This window comes from Stigmatopora nigra, chromosome 23 (genome assembly GCF_051989575.1).
Source record: "Stigmatopora nigra isolate UIUO_SnigA chromosome 23, RoL_Snig_1.1, whole genome shotgun sequence".
Lineage (NCBI taxonomy): Eukaryota > Metazoa > Chordata > Actinopteri > Syngnathiformes > Syngnathidae > Stigmatopora > Stigmatopora nigra.
Genome location: NC_135530.1, coordinates 6,588,060 through 6,610,000, shown reverse-complemented (window position 1 = coordinate 6,610,000; position 21,941 = coordinate 6,588,060). Strand labels below are relative to the sequence as shown.

The following is a 21,941-nucleotide window of genomic DNA, read 5'->3' as shown; positions in this document are numbered from 1 at the left end:
AAGTAGGGGAGCGTTTGTAGACTGGAAATCCTCTCGTTGACGTCGTAAATCGCCATTTTTTTCTTTTTACATTCGTTAGCGACCCGCCGTGAGTCGGAGTTATACTTTGAGACGGTTTCGGCCTGTGATTTCATTCTTGGGACATAAAAAAATACACTTTGGCGATGGACGGTAAAGTTTACAACTGGATTTTGTGAGCTCATTTGAGCGCGTTAACACCAAGCCAGAAATATTGCCGTAGTGTCAAGTTTTGCCACCAATGCCCTCCGTATGTGAGCTTGCCATCGGCGCCGGCTTTGACTTTAATGAAGAGATTTATTCTGTCGGGTCACATAGTGACATGCGGCTGGCTGCGGAACAATCCCATGTTCACATCTTGCCTTTTTGAAAAATGTCCGCAAAAGATTGTTGGCAGCAGAATCACGGTGGAGAGAATTTATTTGCCGGTAGAAAAGTTGTCATCGGGGAGAGGCTGGGGGAGAAAATCACATAAAAAGAAGGGAGGAGAGGGAAAGAAATCGTTAGCTCACCCTTTTGCTCTTTTTGAATACATTTTGCCGGGTTTTTTTGACATCTGGGTGCTGAAAAATTTGCTCCGGATGATGACTCGTGAATTGGCAATTGTGTTTGTTGGATTAATTCTGTAATACTATTATATATATGTGTGTGGATTTACCGTATTTTCACGACTATAAGGCGCACTTCAAAGTCTTAAATTTTCTCCAAAATAGACAGTGCGCCTTATAATCCAGTGCGCCTTATATTTGGGAAAAAGAGAAAACGAAAACCCATCACTTTCGGATATTCAAAAAACACAAACGCCTGAACTGAAACAATACTGTTAAATATGCAGATGCCATCTTAGTTTACAAAATCTTCCATCCTATAGCTCCTCCCCCACTGCAAGATTTTATACAAAAAAATCCAAAACATCAACAATGGCTGGCTCTAGAGGTGACTGTGTAGTGAGTGCTTCATACCTGGAAGTCAATAGCAATTACCGTATTTTCATGACTATAAGGCACACTTAAAAGTCTTAAATTTTCTCGAAAAAAAGGGAGTGCGCCTTATAATACAGTGCGACTTATATATGGAAAAAATGTCATTCATTGAGGGTGCACCTTATAATGCGGTGTGCCTTATAGTCGTGAAAATATGGTAATCATTTTTGTATGAGAGCTTTTTCAATTTGTCTGGAGCGAGCTCGGGATCGTAACATGTCACCGAGTCCTCCTTCCGAGGACTGTTTACTGGAAGATAGGTCTGACCTTTACCCTAGAATGCAGACCTAGAAGGACGCTTAAGAAATTGCTGATGCAGCATGATCGCTATCCAACAACCTTCGCGATTACTCGCATATTTTCGTAAATCGTGACACTTTTTTCGCTTGATTATGGAATTGTTTTGCCGAATGGAGGCTTTTTTGTTTAATTTCCAATGGAGTTGTTTTTGACTTCCGACCTTAATTGTTATTATTGAATACCTGATATGCGATGATTGTTACAGCTGTTGTTTTGCTTACGCAATTGGATTAATCAATGACCTTGTATTCGTTTTGATTTGTGGCCTTAAATGGGCGAAGAAATTACCGCTTTTCACAATCATTTGTGATGAGGACGAGGTCAAAATGGATTCTCACTTGCTAGTAACACCAGAGATTAATTGACGTACAAATTAATAGATGTCTCCTTGTATTGTTTTATATTATATTAGAGATAACTAAAAAAAATGAACCTAACATTGTGTGTTGGGGATTGGCTTAAAACAAACTTCGGGTTGCTCTTTCACACTTTCCAGCAAAGGCGAGAATTCCTTGGTGGTCCGCTGGATGAAGGTGCGAAAAAAAACAACGCCCTTCCAATTAAAATTGATTTGTGGGCTCACGCAAAAAGCTGTTTGGTTCTTATTATAGCTACTGTTCCAGAATGTGTATTCAGCTGTACATTGGTGCGTTTTCCTCATATAATTTGGAGGCGTCTATTCCTTTTTTAAATGGTTACCCGGAAAACCTAAAAGAAATGTAAACAGTCTTATCATAGCTGTGTGTCATGCGTTTTTTAGGATCGGTTATTTCATTGTTTTTAAAAATACTAGATGTGAAATCAAAGAGGTTCAAAGATGGTGCCTTGGGGTACCCCACATTTTTCCACACATTTGCGCTATTATAAAGGCACATTCTGTTATATTTAAGAGATTGAACGGTAAAGTAAAATAGATACAGACGCTCCCCTACTTACGAACGAGTTAGGTTCCGAGCGCTTGTTCATAAGTTGAAAGAATTCATAAGTTGAAATTGTTCAAGTTAAAGTTGATTCAGTGCTATATTTTGTATTATAATTTATGTTTAAGGCCTACATAAGTATATTGTAGGTTTATATAAGTGCATTTGTATGTTTAAGGCTTGTATAAGTAACCAGCATTGGTTTGTGCTGAAAAAAAAACATTTAATAAATTGGAGAGAATACATACAGTGCTTTATACGTACATTCAAGATATGGAGAGATTTACTATAAACTGTCCGAAAGAAGCTATCTAATGACGATTGCACAGTTTTCATCTTTTTTTCATTAATAATGATGCAGTAGCACTGTATGGCATCATTCAATTGTTTTGCAACCTTTGTGCAACTTTCAATATTTGGGTCCTTCTTTCTGTTTATAAATGGAACTGACGGTGGAACGATTCAAGTTGTATTCCCGTGCAACGCTCACCACTTTCTCACACGCATCAAGCTTCTTTATTATTGCCACTTTGGTTTGAAATGAAATGGCTTGCCTCTTCCTTGCACCTCCCTCACTTTTCAGCCTTTTGCTTTTCACCAACCATATTGAATAATGGATACACCAGATATTTCATGATTAAAACTAAAAAGGTTCTTTGCGCATTTCCACACTGCAACGAACTGGGCAGAGGAAGTTGGATGCTGGGTGAGCTTAGTTCTCACAGCGCCAGGCGTCGGTATTAGCGGCGGAAGGAAGCATTATTCGGAAAAAGGCGCGCAATACAAAATCGAAATTACCAACATTTTTTGACATAAATGCAATTAGCAGACATGTTCGTATGTACCCTTTGTTCTTAACTTGAACATTCGTAAGTAGGTGAGTGCCTGTATTTCTTTTACATATTTGTCATGCATTGAGCCTGGGAATTTATTTTTTAGAAATTCATTCCAGCCGTGTCTGGAAAATACCTAATTTCCACACAATGGCCACAGCCATGCGTCAGCCGGCTTCTTTTTTTTTTCTCTCTCTCTCTCTCTCTCTCACAAACGTGGCGCCTTTTATAATCACAACAACGCATCGAGTCGTTGCGGCCACTTCCCTTTGCAGCGTTGACGCGCAATTATCGCCAGGCAGCGCACCAGCATTGCTCCCAAAGTAAATGCATTCCAAAAAGCGGGAGCTGTTTTGCTGCCAATGATAATCGGCGTCACGGCTGAACGAGGTCCCTAATGAGCCCGGCCGAGACGCCGACCTCCAATCCTAGCAGGTCCCTGGACTCGCCGCCATTTGATATTGGAAAGAATTCATCGATGACAAGAAGACGACTTATTTTATCGTCATTCACGGAACCCCAGTCGGTGCATTGCGTGACCGGAGGTTTGGTCGCCAGTCAAATTGTGACAGAAAGTTTACTGATGAAACCAGCTCTCAAAATTGTATTCCTTAGAGAAAGTTTAATATCTAAGAGACAGAGTTTAATATCTAAGTACCGTTTAATATATAAGTACTGTTTAATATCTAAGTACTGTTTAATATCTAAATACTGTTTAACATCTAAGTACTGTTTAATATATAAGTACTGTTTAATATCTAAGTACTGTTTAACATCTAAGTACTGTTTAATATATAAGTACTGTTTAACATCTAAGTACTGTTTAATATCTAAGTACTGTTCAATATCTAAGTAATGTTTAATATCTAAGTACTGTTGAAACCAGCTCTCAAAAATATATTGATGGCAGAGTTTAATATCTAAATATCTACTGTTTTCAACAGTACTTAGATATTAAACTGTCTCTCATGAATCAACAGTGGATATTTTGATAATTAATGTCTAAGGGAGAGAGTTTAATATCTAAGTACTGTTTAATATCTAAGTACTGTTTAATATCTAAGTACTGTTAAAAGCAGCTCTCAAAATTATATTCCTGAGAGTTTAATATCTGAATATCTACTGTTTTCAACAGTACTTAGATATTAAACTCTCTCTCTTAGATATTAAAGTATCTCTCATGAGTATAATTTTGAGAGCTGGCTTCAACATTAAACTCTCTGTAACCATTTGACCGGCGACCAAAAGACCATCGACCAAAAGTCCGAGCACCGGTGCATTGTTGTTTTAGTCACTCCGCCCAAGTGAAAACGTCAAAATGCTTCAATTGACAATCAGACGAGTCGTGGTAATGAAGAAAAATGGCGGACAATTATAGAGCACGCATGTTATTGTCACACTGGCGTCCAAAGACAACAAGAGTGCATGCTTGGTGGCTTAAATGTCAGACGAAAAAAGGGTGTTTCAAAGGATGATGAATGTAACCTACCAAAATAAAACACGTTTTTTTGCAGACTTACTGCCTTTAACAAGATAATATCGCACAGTTCTGCTTATAGAGGTATTAATTTAACAATATGTTTATCAAGGTGACGGCGGTAAAAATTGCACGTCTGGGCGCGACGCTGTGCTTGTTTTTTCACCCGAACTGCAGACTGGCGGGCGGCTGCGTGGGTGTCTTGTTTGTGTTCTTTGTGCGGTGACTGTTGCGCGCTCTCATTGGACGTCCGTTCTGTGACAAGCGACGAATGCTGATAGTGCAGGAGGGAACAGTCGGAGTTCAGTTTAATTTGCTGGTGGTCATTGACGTTTAGCGCTGTCAATAGTACTGAAAGATGACCGTTTACTGTCAATTGAAGTCAATTGGACTTCTATTGTTGTCAGTGGCAAGCAATGAGTTCATTTTTTGTCACTGACCTTTGGATTTTAGGGTACCGTATTTTCATGACTATAAGGCGCACTTAAAAGTCTTAAATTTTCTCCAAAATAGACAGTGCGCCTTATAATCCAGTGCGCCTTATATATGGAGAAAACAGAAAACCAAAAACGAAAAACCACTGTCGGATATTAAAAAAACACAAACGCCTGAACTGAAATAATACTGTTAAATATGCAGATGCCATATTAGTTTACAACATCTTCCATCATATAGCTCCTCCACCACTGCAAGATTTTATACAAAAAATATCCAAAACATCAACAATGGCTGGCTCTAGAGGTGACTGTAAAGTAGTGAGTGCTTCATACCTGGAAGTCAATAGCAATTACCGTATTTTCACGACTATAAGGCGCACTTAAAAGTCTTACATTTTCTCCAAAATAGACAATGCGCCTTATAATACAGTGCGCCTTATAATACAGTGCGCCTTATAATACAGTGCGCCTTATAATACAGTGCACCTTATAATACAGTGCGCCTTATAATACAATGCAGCCTATAATGTGGTGCGCCTTATAGTCGTGAAATTTTTGTAAAATTCCTGAGTTCAATTTGTATTAGTAACCTTTAGATTTTAGGGTACTTAAAGGTCATTTTTTGTAAATTTGCTGAGTTCATTTTGTGTCAGTAACCTTTAGATTTTAGGGTACTTACAGGTCACTTTTTGTCAAATTCCTGAGTTCATTTTGTGTCACTAACCTTTAGATTTTAGGGTACTTACTGGTCATTTTTTTGTAAAATTTCTGAGTTCATTTTGTGTCACTAACCTTTGGATTTTAGGGTACTTACTTTTTGTGAAATTCCTGTTCGTTGCAAGTTTTCCGTTCAATTTTGGGTATTTACAGGCAACTTGACGTTGGTTTTAAGGTTACTTGATAGCTCATCGACGACAACCTATGGATGGCGCTATTTTGTCCGCAGGGAGCTCGGGTAGGAAAAGAAAAAACTAATTGGATTCTATTTAGATCTACATTTTTTAACATTGGAACTTTATTTCATCTCTTATTTGGGAAATTCCCTTGGTTACAGTAGCAATAAAGCCACAGAAGACATTATAGACCTAGGCAAAAAAACTGGAGCTACACACAGAAAGTCCCACAATATGAATCAGTTACAAATTACATTTCAGGCAGAGCTACCGCACGGGCCGGATCGGACCCCCTAGTGGACCACGTCTAGCTCTTGGACAGTATATTTAACACATCTGCTCCAGATACAAAGACTCCTGAATGTGTTTTTCTCAACTTCTCGCTTTAAATATTCATTGGAATCTTCTCATATTTGCCTAATCTCATTTCCCGATCTCTTGAGCCTCCTTCCACGGACATATGATATTAAGCAGCAATTATCACATTAAGTCCAATCCCCCCCCCCCCCCCCCCCCACACACACACACACCCCAAACAATTGTTTGTCTTCAGCTTTACTGCCAAATACAGCGTGGGCTTTCTTAGCCTTCGTGGAGCAATTATGAACACTTTTACTCCCTTTGTAGTCTGTTAACTGGACTACTGTACACACCCACTCACACACATGCAGTAAAATACGTATACATATTGGGGATTTGGGCAAATTCATAGCTCAAAAAGACTTTCAATTCATACTCTTGTTCTTTTGCTGTTAGGCCTCCATCAGAATTGTCCAGATTTTTTTTGAGGGTTTCCTTTGGGTTTTTTTTTCACACATTCATTAATGCCATCCTCTCCCGGTGCTCGGACTTTTGGTCGCCAGTCTTTTGGTCACCGGCCTTTTGGTCGCTGGTCTTTTGGTCGCCGGTCTTTTGGTCGCCAGTCTTTTGGTCGCCGTTTTTTTGGTCCCCCGGTCAAATGGTGACAGAGAGTTTACTGTTGAAACCAGCTCAGAAAATTATATACATGAAAGAGAGTTTAATATCTAAGAGAGAGAGTTTAATATCTAAGAGAGAGAGTTTAATATCTAAGAGAGAGTGTTTAATATCTAAGAGAGAGAGTTTAAGTCTAAGTACTGTTTAATATCTAAGTATTGTTAAAATCAGTAGATATTTTGATATTAAACTCTCTCATGAATATAATTCTGAGAGCTGGTTTGAACAGTACTTGTATATTAAACATTACTTCGATATTAAACAGTACTTAGATATTAAACAGTACTTAGATATTAAACAGTACATACATATTAAACAGTACTTAGATATTAAACAGTACTTAGATATTAAACAGTACTTAGATTTTAAACAGTACTTAGATATTAAGCAGTACTAAGATATTAAACAGTACTTATATAATAAACAGTACTTTGATATTAAACAGTACTTAGATAATAAACAGTACTTAGATATTAAACAGTACTTAGATATTAAACTCTCTCTCATGAATATAATTTTGAGTGCTGGTTTCAACAGTAAACTCTCTGTCACCATCAGACCGGCGACCAAACCTCCCGTCCGGTCACGTCCTCTCCCAGTGCAAATGGACGTCTGACGTCGCCATGGCAGCCAGTGATTGAAGTTCATGGCATGCTTACTAAACATACAGCTCTCATTTTTAAGGAATAACACAATCCTATGGGACGATGATGGGACAGTGTCTTTTCCTAGCGTACCTCTGTGTTCCACTATGCAGAGATTCAAAGCTGTGATATGAGTCAAGCCGCACACACGAATATGTGACTTCATTCCCACTCTGATAAGCGGTGTGTCGGTGCGCATATATATATAAATATATATACATATATATATATATATCGCACGGCCGCAGATGATAATCCATCACGATAATGGCGCTTTAATGGCCGTTGTAAAAATCATCATCTACAAGCGAACACACTGGCACGTATCTTTGCTCTTTATCTGCGTTCCCCAGCCGCAGCTTCTTTGAAAAATAACGCCGGCTGATGTAGCCCGTATTTGCGGTCACCTTCAAAATAACAGCCACGCAAAGATGGGACAACGTTCCTTTACGGCTCTTTGCGTAAATTCAGATCGGCCGGCGGGTCAAGGTTGCGTGAGGCGGAAGGAGATTGGCGACACCTTTCCCGTCCCGCTATCTGCGGCCTTTCTTATCTTTACGGCCGTGTTTTTCTGGGGGATTGGCGCTAAAGCCATTGAGGGCGCTTTAAAAATTGGGAAATGTTAGCTTAAGTGTCCGTATAGATTGGATGTGATATTTTTTTCCATTATTTAGGTCAGGGTTAAAGTCGGGGTCTCCAAACTCGTGGCCTTGACATACGAACGATCCTGTTATTATCTGTCTTATCATTGGATGGCATTGCTGGTTTTCGCCATAGGCAATGTGGGCGACCGCCAAGAGTCCCATTTATTTGTGGGTGCATTAAAAATGTTTTATTAGCAATTGGCTATGTTATTTTCCTTCATTTTCACCTTACTTTAAGGGTGTAGAGTGTAGACCATTGGTGGGCAAACTTTTGGGCCCGGGGTTCACATTGACTTTAAAAATTTAACAGATGGGCCGGGTCAGCACAAGATACGATACATATAAAAAAGTGCATCCGTTAACAGTACATGTGAAACATAAACAGAAAAAAAGAACTAAAGTATTACCATACTCATCACTCATCATTAAAGTAAAATGTATAAAGTAAAGTAAAAAGGAATGTATGAATAAATATTCATATGTCATTTAAAAAAAGATAGACGGGCTGTAAAACACACAAAAAAACAAATAAGAGTGGACAGTGCTGCTGCCACTGGCTTCCGCGTTACGGCGCCATCTTGGGGGAAAAAAAATATTATTTGGACAACGTCGGCGGGCTGGATTAAATAGCCTAATGGGCCGTATGTGGCCCGGGAGCCGTAGTTTGCCCATGTCTGGTGTACTGTCTGATCCCCGATGGAATTTGGAGATGGGGGTGCATTCATTCTAAAATGGGGCAATAATTTTCTTTTCATACAGTAACATTTTTTGATGACGAATTTGACTATTTCACATTCAGGCCCACACTAATTAACTAATTAATACGCAGGGACAATTTATCATAAATGTAATCTGTTGGATGTGGGACTACACAAGGAGCACCTGGAGAAAAAAACACTCAGGCACGTGAAGAACATGCAAACTCCATACAATTACCTCACAATCCACCCGGGATTGAACCCAAGATCTCCAAAGTGTGGGGCTTACGTGGTAACCACCCAACAAAACAAAACAACACAGCAAACAAACAAACAAAAAACGAGCCTGTTAATGGAAGGGGAATACTTTTGGTGTGATTTTCACGAGTCATTACCGACGTCGTTACTCGCAGATGTTCTACACTTGAGCATTAATGGCCCGTCGCGACGGCTGGCTCGCGGATGAGAGGGCGCCAGCGACTTGAGATTTAACCTTTCGAAAAGCTTTGGCAGCGTTCAAGGCGTGTTTGCGCACACGCCAGCTCACGTGAGCGCGCGTTTGCCCGCATATTGATACAGATGTATCGGTCGTTAAGGCAGTCCACTTGGACGCGGCGGCCATACTCGCAGCCAAGGCAAACATAAGCGTTGTTTTCTCCCAGAAACGTTCCGCTGGCCACAGTGGGGTTCCCACTTAGCCGATACGGACTAATGTGCTGCCTGACGTTGCTCTTGATAGCATAGCATTCGACGGACGTTCATTCAACCCTCCCAGATTGGACGTTAAGGGCCTTCCATACATGACCGGACGTTTGGTCGCCGGTCTTTTGGACGCTAGTCTTTTGTGTTTACTGTTGAAACCAGCTCTCAAAATTATAATCATGAGAGAGAGAGAGTTGAAAATCTCAGAGAAAGAGTTTAATATCTAAGTACTGTTTAAAATCTAAGTATTGTTTAATATATAAGTACTGTTTAATACCTAAGGATTGTTTAATATCTAAGTACTGTTTAATATCTAAGTACTGATTAATATCTAAGGACTGTTTAATATCTAAGTACTGTTTAATATCTAAGTACTGTTTAATATCCAAGTACTATTTAATATCTAAGTACTGTTGAAACCAGCTCTCAAAATTATATTCATTAGAGTTTAATATCTAAATACCTCCTGTTTATTCACAAGAGAGAGAGTTTATTATCTAAGTGCTGTTTAATATCTAAGTACTGTTTAATATCTAAGTACTGATTCATATCTAAGTACTGTTGAAACCAGCTCTCAAAATTATATTCATGAGAGCAATATCTAAATATCTACCGTTTTCAACAGTACTTAGATATTAATCAGTGCTTGGATATTGAACAGTACTTAGATATTAAACAGTACTTAGATATTAAACAGTACTTAGATATTAAACAGTACTTAGATATTAAACAGTACTTAGATATTAAACAGTATTTAGATATTAAACAGTACTAAGATATTAAACAGTACTTAGATATTAAACTTTCTCATGAATATAATTTTGAGACCTGGTTTCCACAGTAAACTTTGCATGAAAGCTTAATGGCCCTGAAACATAAGCACTTAGAGTTATCGTATTTTCTGACCTATAAGTTGCAGGTTTTTTTTAATAGTTTTGCTTCGCAGTTTTTATTTGATAGTTTAGGCTTTAAAGAGTTACCTGTTGAAAATATATCACTTTGCAATCTCAGCCTTGGTTTAGAAAATGAAAATTGAGACTTTCATCATGTCCCATTCAATGATTTTCAATTTCTTCTGCAGTTGGAGGCGGAGTTGGCGCTGTGTGAGCAGGAGGGGGCGGAGCTTCAGGAGTACGCCAACCAAGTGCTCCAGCAGATCGCCGACCGCTGCCCCGACATTTTAGAACAGGTTGTCAGCGCCCTGGAGGACAGCAGCTGACCAATTTAGACAAGTACATCCAAATAACTAAAGGGACTTCTTCATTCACGTTTTTGTTTTTTTTTGGTCATTTTGTCTTGTCACCAAACGCTGCTATCTTTTTTTTTTTTTTTGTCTTTGGTTTCCCCTCCAATTTTCCGTCAAAAACGCTCGCAATAATCCCTTTACTATTCACATTTATGTTTTTCTTTTTCTTTGGGGGGGCGGGAGAATATAAGAATATTGCATTTGCTAATATATTAACGTGTCAAACACTAATGTTTTAATTGCAGTCGTATGAATATGTGTTTTGTTGTCACCAGCAGGTTGGAATTGTTTACTAAAATGGCTTCAGAATTCCTCAGATTTGAGGATGGAAGCAAATGAAATTGGAATAAACTGCGAATTTATCTTTCCTTGCCTGTGAACGTGCATTTTTTCCCTCACTCACCTAATGATGTTTTTGGAGAGCAAGTTTAAAGGCAAGCAAACATCCCCAAAGCGAGATCCCAACATTCCCACTCCACCGTTATCGGTTTCTTTCACGTCGCCGTCTTATCTCCGCCGCTTTGTTTTCTTCTCTTTCTACCTTAATGACACCATTCCCGGCCTGGTCTCTTCCCTATCTATCCTTGGCGACGGCCTCTTCCTCTTGCACTTAACATTCTTTCCGCCACGGGGTCTACAAAAGCCACGTCTACCTGTCCTTCACATGTTCTGCTTTCCCCATTTGCGTGGTAAAAAAATAAAAAAAATAAAAAACGAGATGGAAGATATGGCAGCAATGGGCTTGAGATGTATAATATGACTTTTATGACATTCAGACATGTCGGTCCCTTTTGGTCGCCGGTCAAATGGTGACAGAGAGTTTACTGTTGAAGCCAGCTCTCAAAATTATATTCATGAGAGAGTTTAATATCTATGAGAGAAGTTTAAGATCTAAGTAATGTTTAATATCTAAATACTGTTTAATATCTAAGTAATGTTTAATATCTTATTAACTTTTAATATCTAAATATTGTTTAATATCTAACTACTGTTTAATATCTAAGTAATGTTTAATATCTAAGTCCTGTTTAACATCTAAATAATGCTTAATATCTAAGTAATGTTTAATTTTTAAGTAATGTTTAATATCTAAGTGATGTTTAATATCTAAATACTGTTTAATATCTAACTACTGTTTAATAGCTATGTAATGTTTAATATCTAAGTAATGTTTAATATCTAAGTACTGTTTAATATCTAAGTAATGCTTAATATCTAAGTAATGTTTAATTGTTAAATAATGTTTAATATCTAACTACTATTTAATATCTAACTACTATTTAATATCTAACTACTATTTAATATCCAAATACTATTTAATATCCAACTACTATTTAATATCTTACTACTATTTAATACCTAACTAGTATTTAATATCTAACTAGTATTTAATATCTAAATACTGTTGAAACCAGCTCTCCAAATTATATTCATGAGTTTAATATCCAAATATCTACTGTTTTCAAATGTACTTACATATTAAAAGGTACTTAGATATAAAACTCTCTTAGATATGAAACTTCATTTAAATTTATACATCTGTTAATGTAATTTTGAGAGCTGGTTTCAACAGTACTTAGGTATTAAACAGTACTTAGATATGAAACAGCACTCAGATATTAGACCTTACTTAGATATTCAACTCTCTCTCTCATGAATATAATTTTGAGAGCTGGTTTTAGCAGTAAACTCTCTGTCACCATTTGACCGGCGACCAAAAGACCGGCGACCAAAACACTGGCGACCAAACATCCGAGCACCATAGTGGTGCATTCAGGGGAAAACACGCTCCAAAGTAAACCTCTTTAAATCGCGCAAATTAATGGTTGTTATCACAGTAAATAAATATGCCACACAAATATTTAACCAGGCATGCTTGCAAATGATGATAAATCTACCCCAGTTTGATTATTGGGGATTGCGTGGGTCAAATATGTTGCCTTTTCTTTCAACCCGGTGAGAGATCTGTATCGAAATCTCCCGTCTTTAAATGCAACAAGCTGTGAAAGAAGCGCGGATTACGTTAGTTGGCGTTAGGCGCAGGTGATAATAATCACTGATGTCAGCCATCCCTTGTACAAAAACCTCGATGTCCTTGAGATCCTTTGTTTGCGCAAGGAGTGTTGCCGCACATGTACCATAAATACGACTTTAGCTCATTTTCTGACGTTAGCATGGACGTCAATTTGGTGTGAATTGTTGTAGAATAAATGTGTGATAAATGTCACGAAAGAAAATCAGGTTGGCCGAGCAGTCTAAGGCACCACACTCAAAGATTTGCTGCCTTTCATCCAGATTGAATGAGAGTCCCACTCTCCGGATGGAGGTGTGGGTTTAAATCCCTCTCCTGAAATGTTTTTAATAACCACTGTGAAGGAGATTATATATCTCACAAATAGATCCAAATCGGATATGTAACATGGAAAAAGAGAAAGTTGATTTTTTTTTTAATGTATTGCTATTAAAGGATTTTTGGTTCAGGTCCCAAAATACTTTTTTTTTTTATATGGTCTTAGGTACCAGACTCAAGTTTGAATACTTACCACGATATTAGGGCTGGGTGTTCTGGTCTTGAAATGGAGTGTGGGTTCAAATCCCATTCTTGACAAACTAGTACATGTGTGGGCAAACTTTTGGGCCCGGGGGCTACATTGACTTAAAAAAATTGACAGATGGGCCGGGTCAGCACAAGATACGATACATATAAAAAAGTGCATCCGTTAAAAATATATATGGAAACATAAACAGAAAAAAAGAACTAAAGTATTAACATACTCATCATTATAGTAAAAAGTATAAAGTACAAAGTCAAGTAAAATGAAATGTATTAAGAAATATTAAAATGTCATTTAAAAAAGATAGACGGGCTGTAAAACACGAAAAACAAGAGTGGACAGAGCTACTGCCACTGGCTTCTGTGTGACGGCGCCATCTTGGGAAGAAAAAAGAAAGAAAGAAAAAAAAACATTTGGAGAACGGCGGCGGGCCGGATTACAACACCTCGCTTGGCCGGATGTGGCCCACGGGCCGTAGTTTGCGATCCCTTCCACCCTAAATGACTGAGTATTCTGGTCTTCGAATGGGGGCGTGGCTTCATCTCCCATTTCTGACAGTATTTTTAAAAGATAAAATCGGTCAATGACACAAAATGGCCAGTAGGCTGACAAGACAGTTCATCATGATTCTTATAACATAAAATGGATGCTAACTTCATATTTTCACAACATAAATCATAGGTACAAATCTGAATTAGTGTGTTTATGTAATATTTAACGGCTGTTGTGGTTTCATTAGGACGACTGAGTAGTCTGAGGCTCCGGATTCAAGGTTCGAAATGTTCCACTATGGTGCCGCCGGGCTTTCTAGTGTTCTAATGGAGGCGTGGGTTCAAATCCCACTCGTGGGACTTTTTCCTCTCCATTCTGATCCTTTTTGATGGACACACCTTCCTTCTTTAGAAACTCCCACTCAGTTCAGTTCCTCCTCATTTTGACTAAGTACACGCAGCCGTCGATTCGTCCGTCCGAACCGCAACTTTTTTAGAGCGCGACAAAACTGTTCAATCAGTTCTTATAAGTAACTTTCCGCGTTTATTATTCGTTTATTTATTTTGTTTTTGTGTTGTTAGATGACTTTACGTCTTATCTATTGGTCGATTAGTCTTTATTCCTGACACCTGTTGTTCTGAGCGCACCGGTTCTGACTCGCATTTTCTTTCCATTGGACTTTTAAAGACTTTTTTTTGCGAACGCAAAGTCGTTTTTCAACGCTTTTACTGCTCATCGTTGGACTTTTTGTGGAAAAAGTGGACTTTAAGGTGACATCTGTCAAACTTTTTGACGCGCAAGCAACAAAAGTACTGCATTAAGGTAAGAAAAACTACTTTTTAAAAATGCCGTTTTAAAATTTCGCCAGTTATTGTGTGCATTCAAATCAGGGGGAGGGAACCTATGGCTCGGGAGCCATATGTGGCTTTTATGATGGGTGTTTATGGCTCTCTGCGAACCTGTGTGGTAAAATATGAGAACCTCTGGTGAGAGACCTAAGTCCCGGACGCACAAAACTATCTCTAGCAGCTTTTTAAATCATTTTTTTTCTTCATTAGACTCTTATGCATGCATACTCTCATTGATACTTATTTATTAGCAACAGTCAAATAATGTTCTGAAAATAATTCTGACTTTTTTTTTTACTTTCAAAGTGGTCAAATGAATAATAAATACTCACTAATGTTTGAAAATGGGAATTGTTTATGGCAACAAGGGCAAACTACGGCACGCGGGCCACATCCGGCCCGCTTGGCCTTTTAATCCGGCCCGCTGATGTTGTCCAAATATTGTTTTTATTATTATTTTGTTTTTATTTTATTTTTATTTTTTTATGGCGCCGTCACGCGGAAGCCAGTGACAGTAGTTCTGTCCACTCTTATTTGTTTTTTGTGTTTTACAGCCCCTCCATCTTTTTTTAATGAAATTTTAATATTTCCCTAACACATTCCTTTTTACTTGACTTTGTACTTTATACTTTTTACTTTAATGATGGGTGATGAGTATGTTAATACTTGAGTCCCTTTTTTCAGTTTATGTTTCATATGTACTGTTACCGGATGCACTTTTTTTATATGTATTGTATCTTGTGCTGACCCGGCCCATCTGTCAAATTTTTTGAAGTCAATGTGGCCCCCGGGCCCAAAAGTTTGCTCGTCAAAAAGGTTCCCGACCCCTGTTTCAAACTAATGTATGAGCTTGTTACTTTTCAATGTAAATTCCTCTTTGCTATATTTAGTCTATACGAGGGGAATGTGCCTATACATATGTCAAGTGTTTGACAGTAGTAAAGTGCAATATGTGTGTTTTCAAGCTGCCCTTTCACTATGTGGTGTAGTCCATCTTCTATTTTGGGGTCCAAATGTTTCTCTGTGTGGAAAAAAAGTCTTTTCATGCACAATTTATAGTTTGGGATATGCAATCAAAAATTGAAACATACATTCCATTTGCATTGTGCCCTTTGACCTCACAGTACGCCAGTATGTCTTGACACTACTGCCATCAAAATGGACTGGACGTCAAATATTGTTACTTGGGTTATCGTCATGTGGGTGCCAGCCGGGGTGGGGCATATTTTGGCACAGGTTCTGACAAGTGCGTGTGGATTTTACGGGAGCAGTACTATGCACATAATTGCAGACATTGTCTCTGTGTTTATAAAAAGGCTCGTTTTGTCATTGCCACAAGCCACACGACCGATTTAACCTCCCTTGACCTTCAAAGTCAAGTGGCGCTTAGAACAGTAATGGGAAAACTACGGCCCGCGGGCCACATACGGCTTTTTAATCCGGCGCGGCGACGTCCCATATTTTTAAAATTTATTTATTTTTTATTTTTTTCCCCAAAATGGCGCCGTCACGTGGAATCCATTGGCAGTAGCTCTGTCCAATTTTATTTGTTTTTCGAGTTTTACAGCCCTTCTATCTTTTTTCAAATTACATTTGAATATTTCTTAATACATTCCTTTTTACTTTACTGTGTACTTTATCGTTTTTACTTTAATGATGAGTGATGTTAATATTTGAGCCCTTTTTTCTGTTTGTTTCATATGTACTGTTAACGGATGCACTTTTTTATATGTATCGTATCGTGTGCTGGCTGACCCGTCCCATCCGTCAATTTTTTAAAGTCAATGTGGCCCCCGGGCCCAAAAGTTGGCCCACCCCTGGCTTTAAATAACATATTTTGCTGTGGAAAATAGCATTTGTGTGTGTATGACCAGATTTGTTTCCTTCTGGCTTCACTGAAAGCCACTTTATCAGAAACACAAACCAAAAAAGTTGACCTTTACAGAGCATTTCTGCACTAGAAGATAAAAAAGTGAGTAACGTGGATTTAAATCAAATGTGAGAAGAAACGCTGCCGTCCACTGGTGACGTTTTGCTACGACAAGCACATAAAAAAAACTCACACATGGAGGAAGGAACCCCCGAAAATGTGTGATTTATCAATATATTTGAAACCCTCATTTTTATTGAAAGAAAATGCTACCCTTTATTGTATGAAGAAGAAATGCTTGAAAATGTGTTTTCTTTAGTTTTAGTGTTGCAAACACAATCCAGGATGGATGTCTTAACTTTAGTTTATTGCTGTGGAAAGTTTTTGTTGTTGCAGTTAACTAGTTCGCTGACAGAGGGCGCTGCTTTACTTAAACTGGTCTTGTGGATGTTCATTGGATGATTTGAACCATTGCGTTCAACCTTTTTGCTGCCATTGACAGAGATGCATGTCCAATCTATTTTGACTAGGGGGAATGGCAGTGAGTATTTACCAGCCAGTTCTAATGGCGTTGAATGAGTTAACTTTATTGCTTAAAAGTAGAATTTACTTCTTGGGTACGGTTTGAAACTCTATTAAATCAGATTCCCCAATTTCAATTTAAAAGTACATGTAGTCACTCCCTTTTTGTGTGACCTAGTATATAAAAAAAAACGTTATACTCAAGTGACAAAAAGTTTTGTTGTTCATGGTAAGGTACTACATTTAAAATACTTATTTATTATAATTATAATTTTTTGATGTAAAATCCGAATATAAATGACCATTAAATTGTGGATTCACATAAAAATGACAGTTAAACACACAATTATTTCAACCAGGCAATTGTCAATTAGGCCACAAACAATTCGTATTTTCCAATGTTATTTCTTGTGAGCCATACTACAAATTTAAAAGTCAAAATACATACATGTAAACGAGTGCCTTTTTCAAAAATTTATTTTAGCAATTTCAAAGTGGAAAAAAATGGATATTTTTTTAAAAAGATTCTTATGCTGTTGCCAATCAATGAGAGGATGCGTTCCAGAAGAGTCTTCTGCAAAACAAAAAATGAAGATTAAAGCATTTTTAGATATAATATCTCAGTTCTGTCACCAGCGATTTCCATATTTTAGCTCACAGTTTAGCAAAGAGCCGGATGTGGCTCCCGAGCCATAGGTTCCCAACCCCTGTTATATGTCGTGACCGGACGTTTGGTCGCCGGTCAAATGGTGACAGAGAGTTTACTGTTTAAAACCCCCAAAAATATATTCATGAGAGAGTTTAATATCTAAATATCTACTGTTGATTCATGAGAGAGAGTTTAATATCTAAGTACTGTTGAAACTAGCTCGGAAAATTATATTCATCTAAATATCTAATATCAAAATATCAATAAGAGCACTAATTTAACACACCGGCTGCTTCCATTGACTGTCACTAAGTACTGGTTTCAAACGTCTGGCGAGCAAACGTCCGGCGACCAAACGTCCGGCGACCAAATGTCCGAGTACCGTTATGTGATTCAGCTGCTCCCACCAAAGCGCCAATCCATCCAATTTTTTGCACATCTATCAAAGCCCTCCCAGATTTATCCCAACAATTTTTTCAGCTTCAATTGCGAAAGAAGCAACATTTTCTCTCAAAAATGAAACCCCCCTTTTTGTTGCAATGCTTGACAATGGTGACTCAACAGAAATGTGCTCCATCCTCCAGAAACACACTGCCCCCCTCCCCCCATAGTTTTCTGTGGGCACCATGCCCAGAAAGAGGCATCCTAAGCTTCCTTTGCCACACCGTCAGAAAACGCCGTCCGAGCAGAAGAAGGAGGAAGCCAAAGAAGCGAGGGAGGGGCTTAAAAGAGGCGAGGGGACCAGGAGATAAGTGTGCCGATGACAGGCGAGAGGATGAAGAGATAAGAGGATGCGTGCCAGATACGTGCAACAGAGGAAGAAGGGCTGCCTGAAAGAGTCGGGGATGGAGGATGTGTGCGGGATGTGTGCGGGATGTGTGTGTATGGGAGAAGCGAGACAAAAGGAGATTAGAAAAATAGATAGATCAATAGATGGAGTGATTGAGCCAACAAAGAGCAAAGATACAAAGGAGAAGGAGGGAAAGAAAAAGAGGAGAAGAAAGCCAGAGCTGGGCAGACTGCCAACTCTTCCCAGAGCGAGAGAGCGAGAGAGGTCAGAGCAATGGACGCATCTCAGGAGAATGTGTGTGTGTGTGTGTGTGTGTGTGTGTGTGTATGTGTGTGTGTATATATGTGTGTATGTGTGGGATGAAGGGAGGATGAGCGAAGAATGCAGAGGAGGAGAGTAGCCGAGCGGGAAGGGAGGGAGGAAGGGGGGAGGAGGGAGGGAGGAAGGAGGGAGGGTGACTCCTAAGAAAGCCCGAGATGCGCGACCTTGGGAAAATGTATGCCGCCTCCCTGACACCGATATGACTCTGTACCCCGTAAAGTGGCTTGTCATCCTGTCATTTTTTCATTATTATTATGTTATTTCTTCATGTTCTATATTTTTGCTTTTATTTGGAATTGAGGGGTAGGGAATGTATGGCTCGGGGAGCCATATGTGTCTCTTTTGATGGCTGTATATGGCTCTCCGCTAAACCGGTGTGGTAAAATATGGGTATTGGTGGTGAGAGACCTAAGACCCAAACGCACCAAAGGCGTGACCGGGCGTTTGGTCGCCGGACATTTGCTCGTCAGTCTTTTGGTCGCCGGTCAAATGGTGACAGAGAGTTTACTGTTGAAACCAGCTCTCAAAATTATATTCAAGACAGAGTTTAATATCTAAGTACTGTTTTAATATCTAAGTACTGTTTTAATATCTAAGTACTGTTTTAATATCTAAGTACTGTTTATTATCTAAGTATTGTTTAATATCTAAGTACTGTTTAATATCTAAGTACTGTTTAAAATCTAAGTACTGTTGAAACCAGCTCTCAAAATTATATTCATTAGAGTTTAATATCTAAGAGAGTTTAACATCTGAGTACTGTTTAATATCTAAGTACTGTTGAAACCAGCTCATAAAATTATATTCATGAGAGAGTTTAATATCTAAACATCTACTGTTTTCAACATTACTTAGATATGAAACAGTACTTGTATATTAAACTCTCTCTCTCAGAGATATTAAACTCTCTCTCTTAGATATTAAACTCTCTCTCTTAGATATTGAACTCTCTCTCATGAATATAATTTTGAGAGCTGGTTTCAACAGTAAACTCTCTGTCACAATTTGACCGGTGACCTAAAGGGATCAAATGACCGGCGACCAAACGTCCGAGCACCTACCAATGGGAGCGTCAGGCTGGAACTGTGGCACTTTTTTAATAATAAATTTTCTTCATTAGATTCTTCTGCATGCATCCTCTCATTGATACTCATTGATTAGCAACAGCTCAAAATGTTCTCAAAAAAATTCGGACACTTTTTTATCAAAGTGGTGAAATGATTAATAAATGCACACATTTTTATGTATTTTTACTATTAAATTCTTAATGACTCTCAAGGAATAATGTTTGAAGATATAAATTGTTTATGGCTCTCTTCGTCAAAAAACTTCCCGACCCCTGATTTAGATCAAAAAGTGAAAATCCTCATCCAATCTGGCAAAACATTTGGACTGCCGGTCTATAAAATAGATTGGACGCGGATGGTTGTCAATGGCAGCCAAGTGGTTAATTTGTCATCCCGCTCTCACGCTAAAGCAGATAGGAGACATGACACCGTGTCCGAAAATGACAATCATCCATCACTCTTGTTTACTGTACGCACGCACACCCGCTATACTTCAAGTAAATGGCGCAGAACAATAACCGTCATTTTCACCAGCGAATCACTGACTCTGCATGTTAGCACTCCATTAAATGACCATCATCCCCATCATCATAATGGCGGATAATCAGATACTACTGCACTCGCCACTGAGCCTTACGGTGGATATCATCTTGCTTTTTGGACACTTCATTTTGGACACAATGTATTTTTTCTTTAGTCCAGGGATGGGCAAACTTTTGGGCCCGGGGGCCACATTGACTTTAAAAATCTGACAGATGGGCCGGGTCAGCACAAGATATGATATATATAAAAAAAACTTCATCTTTTAACAGTACATATGACAAATAAACAGGAAAAAGGACTAAAAGGATTAACATACTCATCACTCATCATTCAAGTCAAAATTATATTCATGAGAGAGAGTTTTATATCTAAGAGAGAGAGTTTAATATCTAATTACTGTTTAATATATAAGTACTGCTCAAAACAGTGGATATTTAGACATTAAACTAATGAATATAATTTTGAGAGCTGGTTTCAACAGCACTTAGATATTAATCAGTACTTAGATATTAAACAGTACTTCAATATTAAACTGTACTTGGTTATTAAACTGTTCTTGGATAGTAAACAGTACTTGGTTATTAAACTGTTCTTGGATATTAAACTGTTCTTGGATATTAAACTGTTCTTGGATATTAAACTGTTCTTGGATATTAAACAGTACTTGGGTATTATACAGTACTTGGTATAATACAGTACTTGGGTATTATACAGTACTTGGATATTAAACAGTACTTGGATATTAAACAGTACTTGGATATTAAACAGAACTTGGGTATTATACAGTACTTGGATATTAAACAGTACTTGGATATTAAACAGTACTTGGATATTAAACAGTACTTGGATATTAAACAGTACTTGGATATTAAACAGTACTTGGATATTAAACAGTACTTGGATATTAAACAGTACTTGGATATTAAACAGTACTTGGATATTAAACAGTACTTGGATATTAAACAGAACTTGGATATTAAACAGTACTTGGATATTATACAGTACTTAGATATTAAACTCTTTCTCGTGAATATAATTTTGAGAGCTGGTAAACTCTCTGTCACCATTTGACCAAAAGAGACCAAAAGATCGGCAACCAAACCACCACGGTCCGAGCACCGCGTGGTGTATGCGCCGTGATAGTTAGTCAAATGGGGATGGTGTTAGAATGAGTGGGAATAATTTATGTGGTATTTCAATAGAAGGTCAAATTATAATTGCGACTCAAATTTCTTTTCAAAATCAAACCCACGCAACTCATAAGTCGGTTCGGGCGTATCTCGAGGCGGCATTCGGATGGGGATGGAGAGACGGGGGACAGGTGAAGAATGGCAAGGCGGGGAGGGTGGCGGGTGGTCTCTGGTGGTCTTTGATCGTCCCAGCAGAAATAATCAACAAAGCCCTGGAGCTGGACCTGCTTGTGTGTACGTGTGTGTGTGGAGGGGGGGCTACTATGGCGGCGTGCCAAGACTAACTCCCACCGGGGGCAGGATCAAAGACTGCACACCCTCACT

General features: G+C 38.4%; 2 protein-coding genes across 5 annotated transcripts in view; both read left to right on the top strand.

Moving 5' to 3' along the window:
* Positions 1-11,138, top strand: part of LOC144181101 (ELKS/Rab6-interacting/CAST family member 1-like) — a 79,544-nt gene extending 68,406 nt beyond the window's left edge. For all 4 annotated transcript variants that reach the window (XM_077709397.1, XM_077709395.1, XM_077709396.1 and 1 more), the window contains one exon: positions 10,606-11,138. In XM_077709397.1, coding sequence (XP_077565523.1) covers positions 10,606-10,743 — 138 coding nt within the window. In that variant the 3' untranslated portion in view covers positions 10,744-11,138. The remainder of the gene's footprint in view (positions 1-10,605) is intronic.
* A 3,089-nt stretch (positions 11,139-14,227) lies between these two features.
* wnt5b (wingless-type MMTV integration site family, member 5b) overlaps positions 14,228-21,941 on the top strand; it is a 56,836-nt gene continuing 49,122 nt past the window's right edge. The window contains exon 1 of the mRNA XM_077709720.1: positions 14,228-14,639. The gene's annotated coding sequence lies outside the window, so the exon portion shown is untranslated. The remainder of the gene's footprint in view (positions 14,640-21,941) is intronic.